The sequence below is a fragment of the Erigeron canadensis genome, chromosome 1 (genome assembly GCF_010389155.1).
Source record: "Erigeron canadensis isolate Cc75 chromosome 1, C_canadensis_v1, whole genome shotgun sequence".
NCBI lineage: Eukaryota > Viridiplantae > Streptophyta > Magnoliopsida > Asterales > Asteraceae > Erigeron > Erigeron canadensis.
This window is the reverse complement of record NC_057761.1, coordinates 594,149-610,675: the sequence shown is the minus strand read 5'-3', so window position 1 is coordinate 610,675 and position 16,527 is coordinate 594,149. Positions and strand designations below refer to the sequence as shown.

At 35.1% G+C, this 16,527-nt stretch overlaps 4 protein-coding genes and 1 pseudogene across 4 annotated transcripts; 4 read left to right on the top strand and 1 right to left on the bottom strand.

Moving 5' to 3' along the window:
- The first annotated feature begins 473 nt into the window (after positions 1-473).
- On the top strand, positions 474-1,477 carry LOC122585985 (serine/arginine-rich splicing factor RSZ21-like). Its single transcript, XM_043758099.1, has 4 exons — positions 474-572; positions 662-750; positions 890-1,115; positions 1,366-1,477. Exons 1-4 carry the CDS (start codon positions 484-486, stop codon positions 1,475-1,477), a joined length of 516 nt encoding a protein of 171 aa, XP_043614034.1. The 5' UTR covers positions 474-483.
- Positions 1,478-4,417, top strand: LOC122581283 (annotated as a pseudogene).
- Positions 4,418-5,984: 1,567 nt separating this feature from the next.
- LOC122591848 (WAT1-related protein At3g28050-like) lies at positions 5,985-7,866 on the top strand. Its single transcript, XM_043764371.1, has 7 exons — positions 5,985-6,196; positions 6,278-6,343; positions 6,572-6,685; positions 6,774-6,996; positions 7,065-7,223; positions 7,301-7,452; positions 7,533-7,866. Exons 1-7 carry the CDS (start codon positions 6,018-6,020, stop codon positions 7,678-7,680), a joined length of 1,041 nt encoding a protein of 346 aa, XP_043620306.1. The 5' UTR covers positions 5,985-6,017; the 3' UTR covers positions 7,681-7,866.
- A 1,201-nt stretch (positions 7,867-9,067) lies between these two features.
- On the top strand, positions 9,068-10,990 carry LOC122581191 (WAT1-related protein At5g40230-like). Its single transcript, XM_043753364.1, has 7 exons — positions 9,068-9,252; positions 9,355-9,420; positions 9,528-9,641; positions 9,715-9,940; positions 10,340-10,498; positions 10,598-10,749; positions 10,843-10,990. Exons 1-7 carry the CDS (start codon positions 9,068-9,070, stop codon positions 10,988-10,990), a joined length of 1,050 nt encoding a protein of 349 aa, XP_043609299.1.
- Positions 10,991-14,183: 3,193 nt separating this feature from the next.
- LOC122585519 (peptide deformylase 1A, chloroplastic-like) lies at positions 14,184-16,153 on the bottom strand. Its single transcript, XM_043757646.1, has 4 exons — positions 15,774-16,153; positions 15,520-15,609; positions 15,371-15,438; positions 14,184-14,609 (listed from the first exon to the last, which is right to left on the bottom strand). Exons 1-4 carry the CDS (start codon positions 16,125-16,127, stop codon positions 14,369-14,371), a joined length of 753 nt encoding a protein of 250 aa, XP_043613581.1. The 5' UTR covers positions 16,128-16,153; the 3' UTR covers positions 14,184-14,368.
- Between the last annotated feature and the right edge of the window lie 374 nt (positions 16,154-16,527).

Genomic DNA, 16,527 nt, shown 5'->3' with positions numbered 1-16,527 from the left:
TATAGACTGAAAAGTAGCCCACCAATATACGTATGCAAGTTGAATTTTGCTTTCCAAAATCCCATGCATAACATGCTTTGAACATAGAACACTATTGCCTGGTAGAAAAATTAGCTATCCCTATTTTGGACTTTATTTTCCATGCATGCATGTGGTAGCCTCCAATAGTATCAAACTAATCATTCATGTGTGAAATAAGGAAATTGGAATTGAGTCTACATTGTGGGCTATGCCACTGTCCAACATTAACCCTATTCACTTATTGCCCCAATTCATTGTTATAAAAATTGGTTTGAAATATAATTAGGGTTTTTGTTAGCCTGAAATCACAATTGCTTGTTTGAGGTAAAACGATACGTGTATGTGTGTGTGTGTGCCTGCGCACATTAGTGTGTCTATATGTATGATCTATATATTTATTGAAATCAATTTTGGTAAAAGTTGAAGGTTAATTTGGTGGTAGGGACGACAAAATTGAGAACAATGTCGCGTGCGTACGTTGGAAATTTGGATCCACAAGTTTCGGAGCGAGAACTTGAAGCCGAATTTCGCGTCTATGGTGCTCTTAAGAAGTCAGTTTTATTTTATTTATCATGATCATCATATATGAGTTATTATTATAACGATGAAGTGATAATGGTTTGTCATTGTGTTTGGTAAGTGTGTGGATTGCTAGGAGACCAACTGGTGATGCATTTGTCGAGTTTGATGATCGCAGGGATGCTCTAGATGCTATAAGGGCTCTCGATGGTATGTTTTATAACCGAAAACCATACACAAGTAAAATGGCTGTGAAATACTATATTTACGTTTTAATATTTTTTTTCTGGCATTGATCATGATCATGATAAAAATGTTTGCCATTGTCATATGTATTTTTATTAAACAGGGAAAAATGGTTGGCATGTGGAGCTTTTTCATAATTCTAGAGGAGAAGGTGGGGGAGGCCGTGGTCGTGGACCTCGTGGTGGTGATAACCTCAACTGTTATGAATGTGGTGAGCCTGGTCATTTTGTGCGGGAATATCACTCAAAAGTTGGTGCACGAGGTGTAGGAAGCAGTCGTCTTCGTAGTTCAAGTCCAAGACACTGTAGGAGTCCAAGTCATGGTCGTTTGTAAGTTGAGCAGCTGACTTTTTCTGTGATACATTTAAATCATTGAATTATGAGTTTTTCCAAACAGTTTGCAGACTATTGCAGACGTTGTTACACGTTGACAATAGTTTGCTGATATGAAAGTGCTTTAGGTGTTCATATATCTCCCTTATCCACTTACATTTTAGCTGATGATGGTCAGCCATTGCAATATGAGTAAAGAAACGAATGACGAGAATTTATCCATTGATGACAGTAATATGTTATGCAGGAGTTATAGTCCACGGTACAGTTTTCGTGGAAGGAAGTCTCCGCCTCGTCGTAGGATATCACCTCTTTGTGATCGTACCTGCAGCAGGTCACCTTCATATCGCCATGCCTGACGTGGTTCACCTGGTTATGCATTTGCCAAGTTATGATCTCAGGGATGCTCTAGATGCTATTCGGACTCTCAATGGTATGTTTGTAACCGACAACCATACACAACTAAAATGGCCATGAAATATGGCGTTCAATGTTATTATGTTAATGTTTCCTTTTGTTCGGCATTGATCATGATCATTATAATTATGTTTGCCATTGTTGTATGTATTTTCATTAACTAGGGAAAAATGGTTGGTGTGTGGAGCTTTCACATAATTCTATAGAAGATGTCGGTGAAGGCCGTGGTCGTGGACCTCGTGGTGGTGGTGGTGAATGCGAGTGTTACGGATGTGGTGAGCCTGGTCATTATGCGCGGGAACATTGCTCAAAAACTAGTCCACTAGGTGTAGGAAGCGGTCGTTGTCGCCGTCCAAGTCAAAGACGCCGTGTGAGTCCAAGTTATGGTCGTCGGTAAGTTGGGCTGCTCACTTTTCTGTGATACATTTGAATCATTGAATTATGATTTTGTTGTCACACATTGATAAGACCCCTGTTTATAAGAGCGTTCGAGGGGAGTCCTCGCCAAAAAGGACGACGGACGTTATTGGCACCGAGCGTCCAAAACGGTGCGTCCCCCCACTTAGTCCTCCGGGGGACTCTTGAAGACGCGCGAGGTGGACCCAAAGCAACGGATACTTCGATTTTGTTTTTTTTTTTCTTTTTCTAACGGCTAATCTTTTTTTTCTATTTAAACACTCCAACTTATTATCATTTTAACACACAAACATTCTATCACATACCATTTCATTCATCAAACACCATCAAAATCATGTCTAATTCATCATCAAGTGACGATTTCAAATTTCTAAACTCAACCGTTACGCAAATGAACACCCTATTTAATCCAAAGATCGCAAGGGCAATTTTTGATGTTTGTAACGAAGACAAAGCAGACGATGTCGAGTCAAGTTCACGTGTACCTCGAAACAGGAGGGTTTTATCACGAGATCATGTCGGAGCCGTGGTGTGTTTATGGAATGATTACTTTTCTGATGCACCCACTTTCCCGGCCGATTATTTTCGAAGAAGATTTCGAATGCGCAAGCATATGTTTCTTCGTATATGCCAAGATATACACAACTTTAACGCCATTGAACCCCTACCCAAACATTTTCTATTTTTCCAAAAAAGTGAAACCGATTGTACTGGTAGGGCTGGTTTCAACATTTTTCAAAAATGTACTTTCGCCATACGTCAATTGGCGTATGCTTCTAATGCCGACCAATTAGATGAGTACTTACACATGGGTCGTGCGACTTCAACTGAATGCTTGCATAACTTTTGCAAGTGTGTTTATTATTTATATAACACTGAGTACTTAAGAAAGCCGACAACTCAAGATGTTCAACGTTTGGTAAGTAAGCATGAACAGATTCATAGTTTTCCTAGTATGCTTGGTAGTATTGATTGTATGCATTGGGGTTGGAGAAACTGTCTGGTGGCTTGGCAAGGGCAGTACACACGAGGCGATAAAGGACATCCCACGATCATGCTTGAAGCTGTAGCTTCGTATGATTTGTGGATTTGGCATGCTTACTTTGGCTCTGCAGGTTCGAACAACGACATCAACGTCCTTAATGAATCAGATTTGTTTAATGATTTACTCCAAGATAGGGCCCCCGAATTGCAATATACTATTAATAACGAAGAGTTTACGAAGGGATATTATCTAGCTGACGGTATATATCCCGAATGGGCCACACTAGTCAAGTCTTTTAAATGCCCGATGGACCCAAAGACTACAAAGTTCAAGCGCTACCAAGAAGCTGCAAGAAAGGATGTCGAACGAGCTTTCGGAGTGCTTCAAGGTTGTTGGGCAATCCTTAAACAAGATGCCCGCCCGCATTCGGTGAACAAGATAAAACGTATGATGTATGCTTGTGTCATTCTACACAACATGATTGTTCAAGACAACGGTAATGCAATTTCCGACCTTGAGGAGGATTATTTGTCTGATCCAACTAATATGCCAAGACGTACGTGGGATGAAAGGGTTGCGACGCAAATGCGAGTCGTCGGAGAGATACGTGATAGAAGGATGCACCATCGACTTCGCAATGCTCTAGTGGATCATGTTTGGCACCTTCCGGAAAATTACCGTCAACGTTGATTTTTTTTTATTATGTCTACTTTCGTAACTTATATTTTTAATTATTAGGATCGTAACTTTTTTAATAAGTGTTGTAATGTTAGTTTAATAAGTGTTGTAATGTTTTATTTAATAATAAAAGTATTTATTTGAATGGTGTTTTGTTAGTTAAATAAAATATAAAAGAAATGATAATGTGGCGAAGAAGTCCTGAAAAAGCTGTCTTATAGGCAAGGAGAGTCCTGGAGGGAGTCCTGCTGACGTGGCAGTCAGGACTCTCCAGGACTCCAGTCCTTATAAGGAGAGACCTAATAGTTTGCTGATACGATGGTGCTTTAGATGTTCATATATTTGCCTTATACACTTTTTTTTTTATAAGTATTTGCCTTATACACTTACTTTCTAGCTGACGATGGTCAGCCATTGCAATATGATTAAAGAAATGAATGACCTGAATATACCTGTTGGTGATACTAATATGTTTTGCAGGAGTTATAGTGCACGGTACAGTTCTCGTAGAAGAAAGTCTCCACCTCGTCGTAGCATATCACCTGGTCGTGGTCGTAGATACAGCTGGTCACCTTATGCTAATGGGTATGTTCTCTGTCTAGATATGTACTCGTATTATTTTCTATATACAATTCTTTGATAGATGTATATTTTTATGTGAACTGCTAAGTAGTTACTATTGAAAAATTGCAACTCTGTGAAAGACGCACATTACTATGTAAACTTTCTTTGCTTTAATAATTTGAGTTTTTTTTCTTTCCAGATTGTAGGATGCTGGAGCAGGGATAGGAGCAAACTGTGGAGCTTCAAAAGATTCATCTAATTCTAATGAGAATTTGTAATGAAAGTAGAGCAGGGTCTATTTTTGTTCATATATGGTGACATTTTACCGTGTTTGAACGTTGATCCCCGACGTGGATGTGTAGCCAAAAGGTGGTGCGTCGGACTCCATTTTTTTTACTCATCTCGCCGAACTTGGAGGTCTCTTTCATTCTCAAGTTAATTATATATGTTACTATTACTTGCGTTTAAAACTTGTCATGAATAACTTTGGTAGCTAAACATTTATCATATAGTATTGGCTTGTGTTGTGAGGTTTGGTTATCGGGTGAGATACGGACACTTCATTTCTACGTGTTAGAGACCACATGGTTTAGCTTCACATCTCTTCTGCACTTCATTATCATCCACATGTGGCCGCTTCTTTTGGCTCTTAATGATTAGTTTGAACTGGCCACTCAAGTTGAATCTTAAAATGCTAACTTCCTAGGCAAGAAGGATTCTGATATGTGTCTTAGCTAAGTGTGTTAAGTGGCTGCTGAAGCTGAAGACTTGATTATTTTTTTCCTCATTTACTCTACTCAGTTGCCTCCTACAAAGGCTACTTTGCCAAACTTACGACATTGACTACTTTTTCTGTCACTTGTACTTGATTGTACAGGTTTTCTGTTTTGGTGATATTCATTGACGTGGGAGACAAATGTAAGTCGAGTTTGGCATTATTTCCTATACTAGTATACTCTATTTCGAATCGCCTGAACAGCAAGTGTTGCCAAATGTCAGCAACTTTTTTGCTGTGTGTGTGTTTTATGACCCATGTTGCAATCCAGTTGTGTAATAGAACTTGCTACCTATTGAAAAAGTTATGTCATTTTTTTATCAAAGTGTAATAGTCCCATGTTGCCAAACGAATTCGTGTTCTCTCTCTCTTTTTTTTTTGTCCACATGTATGATGACTAACAAAATAGTAATAATCAATATTGTTATATAATGTCTTGACTGTCATAGGAGTGTGAGAAGAAATGATAATCTTTCAAAGGTAAAAGGTTGATTCAGAGACTAAACCTACTAGCTGGTAAAAATAATTAAATTTTGGGAATGATTCTGGTGCTAACAGTAGCCTTTTGCGCATTTTGATAAAAAGCGGTGCATAATTTTAAGAAAAAGTAATGGATGATGAGGAAAGAATCAACACACATTTTGATGATTTATTGATTCATTCATTAGGATTCTAGACTAAACTGCAATAGAATCTGGATATATAGCTTCATTGGGAACCTATTAATTCTGCCGGCCTACTTGCATGAATAAATAAATAAATCAAACTATTCTCAATATATGCATAGTGCTTCCAACATCACTAGCCTACTAATGACAAAAGCTTAAAAATGTTTACCTAGCTAAACTATTAGTTTATTACTAATAAGTACTAGTACTATCATCATTAATATTAAAACAATAAAAATATAATTGGTAAAAAAGATGCCTGCCTATACATCTGGAAATAGATTCATTAGATTGGATCTTACTGCTAGACTAAGGTTCAAAGGTTGACTGAAACATATACATATTGGTGGTAAAAAATTTTTTTTAACTAACTTGAACATACAAGATTTTGCGAGATGATGATCAAGAGCGCACTGCCGTTTGTGGCGATGGTGGTGGGTCAGGTTGCACAGGTGGGTTTAGCGGTAGCTGGAATGAAAGCCATAGAAACCGGGATGCGTAACTTTTCTTTCATATTTTACTCCAACGTGGTAGCATCTCTTGTTCTTCTTCCAGCTGCCTTTATCATTCATAAGTATGTACTCCTATATTATTTCCCTCTTTTTTGTTCTTCCTATTTGTTTAAACTGAATATTTTCTTTGTTTCAATTCGCAGACCACCAAATCGTCCTGCACTAACTTTCTCAGTTGCCGGTGGTTTTCTTGGGCTTGGCATACTAGGGTACGTATCTAAAATATGCTCTGTTTTAGCATATACTAAAACTTATAAATGGTATATGTATATCTTCTTAAATCTTTAGAGAATCCATATAACTTAGTTATCAGATCATTAACTTCACGAGTCAACTGCAGTCGTCTACGGATGATTAAACAGTGATCAATGAGTCACCAATTTTCAAAACCAAGAATCTGATTCTTTTTTTTTTCTTTATCAATTCTTTGATTTCAGATTCTTGGTACAGGTAGTTGGGTACACTGGACTTACATATGCTTCTGCTACTGTTGCTACAGCGATTCTTAATCTCATACCGGGCTTCACGTTTGTACTTGCCATCATCTTCGGGTAATCAAAAGTTGCTCTCCAAAAAGTTACTGTACTATTTAAAGAACGAGAATTTACTACTAAATGTCATTGCTTGCCACTCTTTCAGGGTAGAAAAACTAGGTTATGGAAGGTGGGCCAAAATCGTTGGGACAACAGTTTCAGTTGCAGGAGCTCTCATCGTTACTTTCTACTCAGGCCCTGTGATTATAACGTCTCGTTTAAGTTCAATTGCCCCAAAATTTCTCATTGGGGAATCATCAGACTTGATACTTGGTGGAGTGCTGATGCTAATTGACAGTGTCTTAGCTGCATTGTTCATTATCGCACAGGTACCCTACTACTTATACACAGGCATATTGATCTTTGCATACGTTTGCTTACTTAGGAATTTTTACAGGCATTGATTATGAAGAAATATCCAGCTGTTTTGATTGTGATGCTGGCTTATTGCTTCATTATAGCCGTTCTCTCTCTTTTAACTTCCTTGATTTTAGAACACGACCTGAATGCATTTAGTTTACAGTCTAAAACAAGGTTATTTTCCGTTCTGTACTCGGTAAGTTGATAGATGTTCCTACTCTAATCCCTTTTATCTATTAGAGTATAAAGGTTGTGCTGTAAGTTACAATGCAGGGGTTCTTTGGAGCGGGTTTTCAAGTTACAATTGGAGCATGGTGTGTGAAGATGAAAGGACCACTTTTTGTTGCCATGTTTCACCCGTTAGGGATTGTCATTGCAGCCATTTTGGGTGTCATAATTTTAGGGGATGGTCTCTATCTTGGATGGTAAAATTGTGCTAACTTTTTGTAATGTTTGTGGTATATGTTAAAATATAGTACTGAAACCTGTGCTTAAACATTCACAGTTTACTCGGATCAGCAGTCATTGTTATTGGATTTTATGGTGTGATGTGGGGTAAGGCTAAAGAAGATAAAATTGTTGCTGCGAGCATGGTTGAGAGCTCAAAGTTCCCTCTCTTGCAAGACAAGCCTGAAGAGCACAATGTTGTATGATTATAAATATATCAGCCTTGAAATTCTCTTCGTTATAGTGTACGACAAGAAAACAGCATCTAGTGTATTAGCTAGCATTAAAGAAATCATGTATTTGCGCCAAAGTTAGGATTATAGTGTGATTGGCTATCTACTTACTTTTGGCCCATTGCGGTAAACATGCTGCTTTCATGTCTCAAATTTGTGGTGGTCACCAGTTTTTTTGATTTAGGTTCATACTCCTGTTGTGACTATACCTACTTGTTTGTTATTCTTAGTGTATAGAGTGCATTGGAATAGAAGTGGATGTGGACACCTATCTCAATTAAGGCACACAGGAAATGTCAAACAGGGAAACACAGATGTAAGCAATGGAATTTCATTATGACTCTTTCTTGACAAAAAATTTCTCTCTGGTTCCTGTTTTCACAAAGAGAATAAGTTGATTTCTAATTTCATTCATGGAATTTGTTGTGTCATGTTTTGGGTTACCTGGTGATGGCAAAACGAATTTGTTCATGTCGACCCAACTCATTGTCAGATGATCAGGGATCCAGACATTTTCCTGGTGGTTCAAAAACTCTAATTTGAGGATAGCAAATCCCTTCTCTAATGGTACATGGAACTCGTCTACATGGTCACCCTCCAAGGGACCTATCTGAGCTTCCTTGGCTACACATGGACTTATGGGAGGAGAGGGGCTGATAGTATTGTTCTACAGTTAAAAAAAAAAAATGAGAAGAAATTTCTGAAATCATCCATCAACCTTTCCAAGACACGATTCCTTTTCCATGAGCATTAGCATATCATTTGATAAAAGTTGCATTTTTTCATGAGTAGGTTGCTTTGATGACCAAATACATAGAAAGATCACCGTATATAGCAGTAAGAAACGAGTATTGTGATCTATGCATATATACAGGCCACGGGTAATGGGTCACCTATACTTGTGAAACTCGGTTTCAATTGACGTAAAATAAAGTACCTGACAGGCTGACATACTCTGTAAGAGATAAATTATGTAATTAAGTTAGTTTTCTTTACTACATACAAGAAGGAACTTCAGCAAGAATCACATTTTTCTGGTCATATATCTTAAATTAACCCCATAAGTGGCACATGACATGAGATACTTGTATGAATAAAAGAATCAATCAATATTTAATAAATTAGGTGATTTCTGCATAACTAGCTAGATGCCCATGCTAATAATAAATAAGTTGGAAAAAAAAAAAAAAAAAAAAACAGTTCTTACTGGTACTCATCACTAGTTCTAATAGATAAACATAGTTATACCATACATTCATTATAAGTTTCAAGTTGAAATAGTGGCTACTCTTGGTTGACTGATACAGTTTGACCAAATTAACCTCCAAGATTTTGAAGCGGCTCTGATTTTGTGACAGGGATGAACATGAACATGAAGTGTTCGCTGCCATTTATCGCAATGGTGGTTGCTCAGGTTGCACAGGTGGGTCTAACATTATCCAGCAAGAAAGCCATAGCAACCGGGATGCACAACTTTGCATATATATTCTATTCCAACGCTTTAGCATTCTTAGTTCTTCTTCCTGCTGTATTTCTTGTTCATAGGTACTTTACCATGATAATGTTTCTCCTTTATTATATGTCTATTGTTCTTGTCTCTGCATCCTACAAGTAATATTAGACATAGAATCTTTGTTTATTATACAGACCACCAAATCGCCCTGCACTAACTTTCTCAGTCGTCAGCAGTTTCTTTGGACTTGGCATTCTCGGGTATCTATGATACTTCAATATTAATTCTCTAATCTCCTATATGTCTTTATAAAATCATTTCAAGGCAAAGTATCTGATTACTTTTGTGATGAATTCACTATTTTCAGATTCTTGATGCAAGTGATTGGATATGCAGGAGTTACATATGCTTCTGCTACAGTTTTCACGGCAATCCTTAACCTTGTACCAGGCTTTGTGTTTGTATTTGCCATCATCTTTGGGTAATCAAGATTAAAGTTTAACATGATTCACAAAAGACTGGGATTTATTTCACAGTTGGTCCCTCTTTTTCAGGTTAGAGAGACTAGACAATGAAGGAGGGTGGTTTAAAATAATTGGAACAGTAGTTTCAGTTGTTGGAGCACTCATTGTGACTTTCTACAAAGGCCCTACAATTATAACGTCTTGTTTAAGTTCAATCGCTCCACCGCTGCTCCTAGGAGAATCATCAAACTTGATCCTTGGCGGACTGCTAATGCTAATTGACAGTGTTTTAGCCGCTTTGTTCCTTATCGCACAGGTACGTTCTAGCACTTGCACCCAGATACTATTAACAGATTATTTATAATCTATTTTGTGTTACAAGAGCAATTTTGTATCTTTCCTTTGTAGCTGGTATTTTTGTTTAGCTGGTAGCTCGAGCATGACTGTTTAATAGGTATACACTCAAATCAGTACCCCCAAACCCATTTTTGTGTTACAGAATCAATTTAAGAATTAGTTATTTTTACAGAATCAAATCAAGATTTATATCTTAACAAAACTAACTGAAGATATATAGTAATTAGGATCAAGAAAAATCCTTTTTGGGCCCGGAAAGTTATTCATTTAATGGGTGTCACTCCGTTTACCTCCAAACCCATTTTTAAGTGTCATAACATATACCTCAATTACGCTAATACTAAGATATATATTACAGGCATTGCTCTTCAAGAAATACTCAGCAGTGCTGATCTTGATGTCGGCTTACTGCTTCATTATAGCTGTCCTATCTCTTTTAGCCTCGTTGATTTTGGAACATGACCTGAATTCTTTTAGTTTACAGTCTAAAAGAAGGTTACTGGCCATCTTGTATGCGGTTAGTTGACAAGATCTTCCTACCTGCCTTCCTTATTCCCCTCTTCTTAAAGCATTATGATTTGGTTTTTTTGATAGATAAGGTTATATCATAATGTAGGGATTCTTTGGAGCTGGTTTCCAACTCACTATTGGATCATGGTGTATGAAAATAAAAGGACCACTTTTTGTTACAATTTTTCAACCATTAGGGATTGTCATTGCAGCTATCATGGGTATTCTATTTTTAGGAGACGGTCTCTATCTTGGATGGTAATGATGCACTTTTACTTACCAACTAACCTATCTCATCAGTTGTTTTGTTATAATCATGACAACTCATTGACGTACACTTGTCTTTGTCAGTTTAATAGGATCAGCATTCATTGTTGCCGGATTCTATGGTGTAATTTGGGGAAAGGCTAAAGAAGATAAAAATATCGACACAACCATCGTTGGAAGCACACAGGCCCCTCTCTTGCAAGATGGCTCTAAAGACAATAATGTTGTGTGATATTAAAGATATTGACCATCTTTAAGTGCTTTCGACATAAGAAAATTTTGGTCATTTCTAGCAACAGGATTCTAGTAATCAGTAAACCCTGTGATTCCCCAAAGCATAGAAAAATTCATAAAGTTAATGACTGTTTACATTTTACCTCTCATAGCCGGCATATGTTTGAGATTGGATATTGTTGTTTTTCCATGAAATAAACAATATATATGATCAACTTACAATCCATGTTATTTTCCTGCATAGATCAGCAAATGTGTATCTATATAGTAACTCTTTCCGAATCCGACAAATCAAGGTTATGTAAGAAACAAGATTTTTGAAAGGCATTGGGTAACACCACCAGGTCAACGGTCAACCCCACCAGGGTATTAGCGGCGACGTCGCCGCTAATAGTGGAACCCCCGACAAACTGAAACACTGCTTGACAGACCATTCGGCTGACATCTCGGGAATGGTTATTGAATGGATCAACACTGGACACGGGATTTACGATAGTAATAGAGTAGTATGTCGTTTAAAAAAAATTATTATTACAAAGTAATAAAAGTTAAATTCACCTCACATAAATTAAGTACATCGAACATTTTTGAAATATTTGTCTCTTTCGAAAGTCATGTTAATCTAATATATTATATAAAAATAACCTAAGTGAAAAAATACCGTAGTAAAAAAAATGTAATAAATGATTGGGATTTAGAGAATTTCGCCTAACTTAGTTTTTCAATACGTGGATTTATATATAAATTTGATTTATTAGTCTTTTATAATTATACAAAATGTGTAGGATAACTCGTGCATTATTTTTGTCATTGAAACTTGAAAGATTTTTACATATTATCATACATTTATGATATATTATAATAATTAAGAAGGGTATATTTGTAATTTACAAGTTACACTTTTTTGCTTTCCACTACTAATTTACACTTTTCAACATTAATATTTATTTAAAACGTATATATTTATTTTATTTATGGTATATTATATAATTAAGAAGGGTATATTTGATAAAGATGAAATAATTAAATTTAATCTAGTGGCTATACATATAAATCTACTAAAATGTTAATATAAGTAATAATATTGTCTAATATTTATTTTCCCGCGTAATACGTGAGGAATACATATAAATCTCAAAAATGTTAATATGTGACAAATCAATATTTTGACAAATATAAATAAGAGATGTTATAATGACAAGGTATCAATCTTAACTAGCTTCGGTTTAAACGGTTGAATTTGTTACTAAATATTCTGGCAAGACACCGGATTAAGAGAAAATTACGTCAAATAACTTAGGTGAATTTGCTACATAGTCTAAGTAAAAAATTGTTACAACGTGTGCTAATCCAAATAAACAAAACAAATATAATATAAAATAGGTCATCGTTTGTTGCATTGTTTTCCTAAAACTATAAATTGTCGCGATCACCACTATGTAAATATATTTTTTAATCTTTATATATAATAAAATACAATTTTTCTAATTAATTATTAAGCAAATAAAATATTTGTTTGGAATATCTATTAATTATAAACAAAAGCATTCAGATTTTTTGGTTTCTAATTTAATATCTATTTAGATTTAGTTTTATCAACTGAAAAAGCATATTTTTAAAACCATTTATTCGGTGCATTACACCGACACATCCGACTTGATTTATAAACACGATATACAATAGATTTTTTTTTGGAGTGAAATGAAAAAGATAAAGCCTTATAAAACCAAATTGAAAAATTAGTCCAATGATTAAAATTGTGTATGATTAAAATTGTATATAATGTTTATGACCATAACATAATGTTATTATACACAATAATAATTTTTTCACCTTTTAAAACCTATTATTGTACATGAAACCTTGGATTACATTCTTTTACAATGTTAAAGCCAATGGGGTTGGTGGCCCATTGGTAAGATTTTTAACCTTTGGAGCATTCATCCGGGTCTAAATTTTTAAGCAATTTAGATATATATCTAAGAAAAGTGAATATGTAGCTATCATATAAGCAATTTAGATATTTTTAATATTTGTTGTATAATGAATAAATTATTTGTATTTTTTATAATCTTGATTTGCGTGATCTGATCATTTGTATTTTTTATGTTTGTATACATTTGTTGATAAAATAAATATTATAACAAGAATTATAAAAATATGATCCGAAATCGCCTTATAAAAATACATAAGGATCTAATAATTTATTCATTATACAACAAATATTAATATTTGTTGTATAATGAATAAATTATTATAATAAGGAGCTAATAATATCGGATCATATTTTTATAATTCTTGTTATAATATTTATTTTATCAACAAATGTATACAAACATAAAAAATACAAATGATCAGATCACGCAAATCAAGATTACAAAAGGAAAAATATCTTGTTATAATATTTTTATAATCAAGATTATATATCTCTTCACATATTAAATTTTTAATATTTGTTGTATAATGAATAAATTATTAGCTCCTTATGTATTTTTATAAGGCGATTTCGGATCATATTTTTATAATTCTTGTTATAATATTTATTTTATCAACAAATGTATACAAACATAAAAAATACAAATGATCAGATCACGCAAATCAAGATTACAAAAGGAAATCAAACTTCAGTTAAACGATGAATACAAGAGCATCGGTTATAGGACTTTATATTATAGGAAGACACGATGTTGTTACTAGACCAAGATTAGGCTAGCTAACTACTGCGAGGTTATAACCTAGTCTTTTAATTCACCCTATGAATCGTGGATCAAGCTCTCTATACTACCGGCATGGATGTCACTGTGGATACTCTACTACTCTAGGGAACGTGAAGTGATTATTACTAATGCTCTTGTTATAGATTTGGATCTTAATATATACAAACGTGTAAGTAATTGTTTTGTGAAATATTATTTCTGGAATAAAAGTGTGTGAACCCGACCGATGTAAAGATCACTCCCTTTGATTGCTTGGAATCTTTCCAACACACCGCAGTTGACATATAAAAAAGATTACCAAGAAACAATTAAGATTAAAAATTGCTACAGATTTGTTGAATAATAAGAACATCAGACCAAAAAGGTTTAGACAATTAGGTGGTTCATGTAGCCAAGATCGATTTTGGTATAAAACTGTTTAGGGATATTATTTTTTTTTAAAAAATTCTATATCAATCGGTTGCATGATGTCTGACATCAAGGGATCATACCTATAAATTCTGATGATCCCATTTTGGAAGCTCTTTATTTTTCAACATCCAAGTTATGACACTATAATTTCCCGACTAAAAGATGATAAATCTTCTAAAGTATTCTTGGCAAAGCAACCATAACTGGTAGCCTAGTACTCATACTGAATAGACCTTGAAACCATAATGCTAGCAAACACCCTGCTCAGGACAGCTACTAGCAAGAGGCAAGTCCACGTTCTCAACGGTCCTGAATGTTCGTTTCACCATCTTGTCAACATACAGAGTTCCCTCTAGATGATCACATTCATGTTGTAAAATACGAGCCTGCCACCCACTAGCATTCACCTTCATGGGCTTCCCATCTCGATCCAACCCCCTAACCTCTACCTCAAGAAACCTTTCAAACAATGCTCTGTATCCATCAACACTGCAAAAATATTACCATTAATCAACCTGCCACCCACAACTTGCAACATCTAGGGAGTGATGAGCCGTTTTGAAAGTGACTACAACATGTTTAATAAAACAGGGGATCTCAATAATCAGTTTTCTTGCAAATTTAATTATTTCAATCCTAGAAACGGTTGATTGAAAGTCAGTAACTATTAGTTTAAAGAACAGACAGTCAAATTCAAATTAATTCAAAATATTACTAAATGGGGTTGAATCCACTATAGCATTAGTGTCATGAATCCATACAATCTGGCTTACATCATCCATAGTAGAGGTGCAAAATGAGTGGGTTTATAGTATAAGGTCGGGTTGACCCACAACATTTTTTATGCAATATTTTAATTATAATAATGTGTTATATATAATTACAAATACTATACATGTGAGAATAACAATACTAACTTGACATAATTTGAGAGGTTGTATGTACAAGTTACACTTTGGCTACTTCCGAGTTTTGACATGCTTTGCCCATCCCTTTTTGGACTTATGTTTTTAAGTTTAACGTTTGGCAAGTTAGAGGCAAAACAAAACCCAAATCAACTCACCCATCCGCAATTCTTTACGTTCTCAGGCCTAATTCTAAATTTCTTCTCTTACATGGAATCCATAGTCCATATACCACATTGTATACCAATTAATGTGAAAGCGTTGAATGCTAAATCAAATACGGGAATTTGAACACAAACTTTATTCATCCATTAAAGATTGATAAAACAGGGCAAGTAAACTCACCTTAAACAGCCTTCAAAAAACAATGCTGACTTGTTGCTCTTTTTTCTAAGTTTTAGGTTCAAAATAACCTACATTTCAAGAAACTGTTTACAAAACTTTCACATTGTAAGAACCGGGACTACACACTTCTTAAAGTTTTATTCACATACCATAAGATCAAAAGGATGCCTGTCATGTGCCTTGGTCTCTTCTTCTGGTTCTTGTGCTATGTATTCTTTAGTATCCTCCACTACAATAATCTGCTCATTAAATAACTATTAGTGTCAGACAAAAATGCATATACAGAAACAAGAAACAATAGAGAAAACACATGGAGTTAATGTCATCATGTCCAATTTTACATGTTACCCGTTTAAAAATATTTATAGCAAAATAAATGAAAAAAAGAAAGAAAGAAACTGACTTTTAAAGGAATACCAATTTGGGGAGCAGCAAGGCCAACCCCGGGTCGTCTTCTCATAACTTGAATCATATCATCAGTTATCTTCTGGATACGCTCCGACCCGATTTCTCCAACCATGACTTCTCGGGCGGGTTCATGAAGAACCGGGTCACCGGCTTGCACAATAGATGGTAAACTGATAATCTTTTTTTTCTTTCCCAACCCATTAAACCAGCCTACTTGAGTAGAATAAGAAGATGATGAAGAAGAGAAATTTCTTGGTTTTAGAATGGGCTTAATCTGAGATGTATTGATTAGGGTTTGCCTCAAGTATTCGCCGGCGAGTGGTTTTGACAGCCGTCGTATCACCTCCATCACCACCGTGTTCGTTGACTGAAGTGACTAGTACAATACTTACTTTGGGCCAAATAGAGTTTTTATTCAATTGGACTTGGCATGTGCAATATACTTCATAATAAGTTCATATCGTTCAAATGTCGTATAATTACAAGATGATATTCATACATGAAAATATGAAAAGATAAAACTAGAAAAGAAATTTAGAAAAAGATAATATTGTGATTTTAAAATGACTTTTAGACTAATTTATATGTTGATTAATTATTTCACTTCAAATAGAGTATCAGTCATCTTTCCAACATATTAACAAGTAAAAGTAATTGCTCAGTGCCGCTTTTCTTGGGTTTTGAGCCCAATACCTTGACGGTATATGGGGGAGGTTAAGATGTAGGCAGACCTTACCTCTACCTAAGTA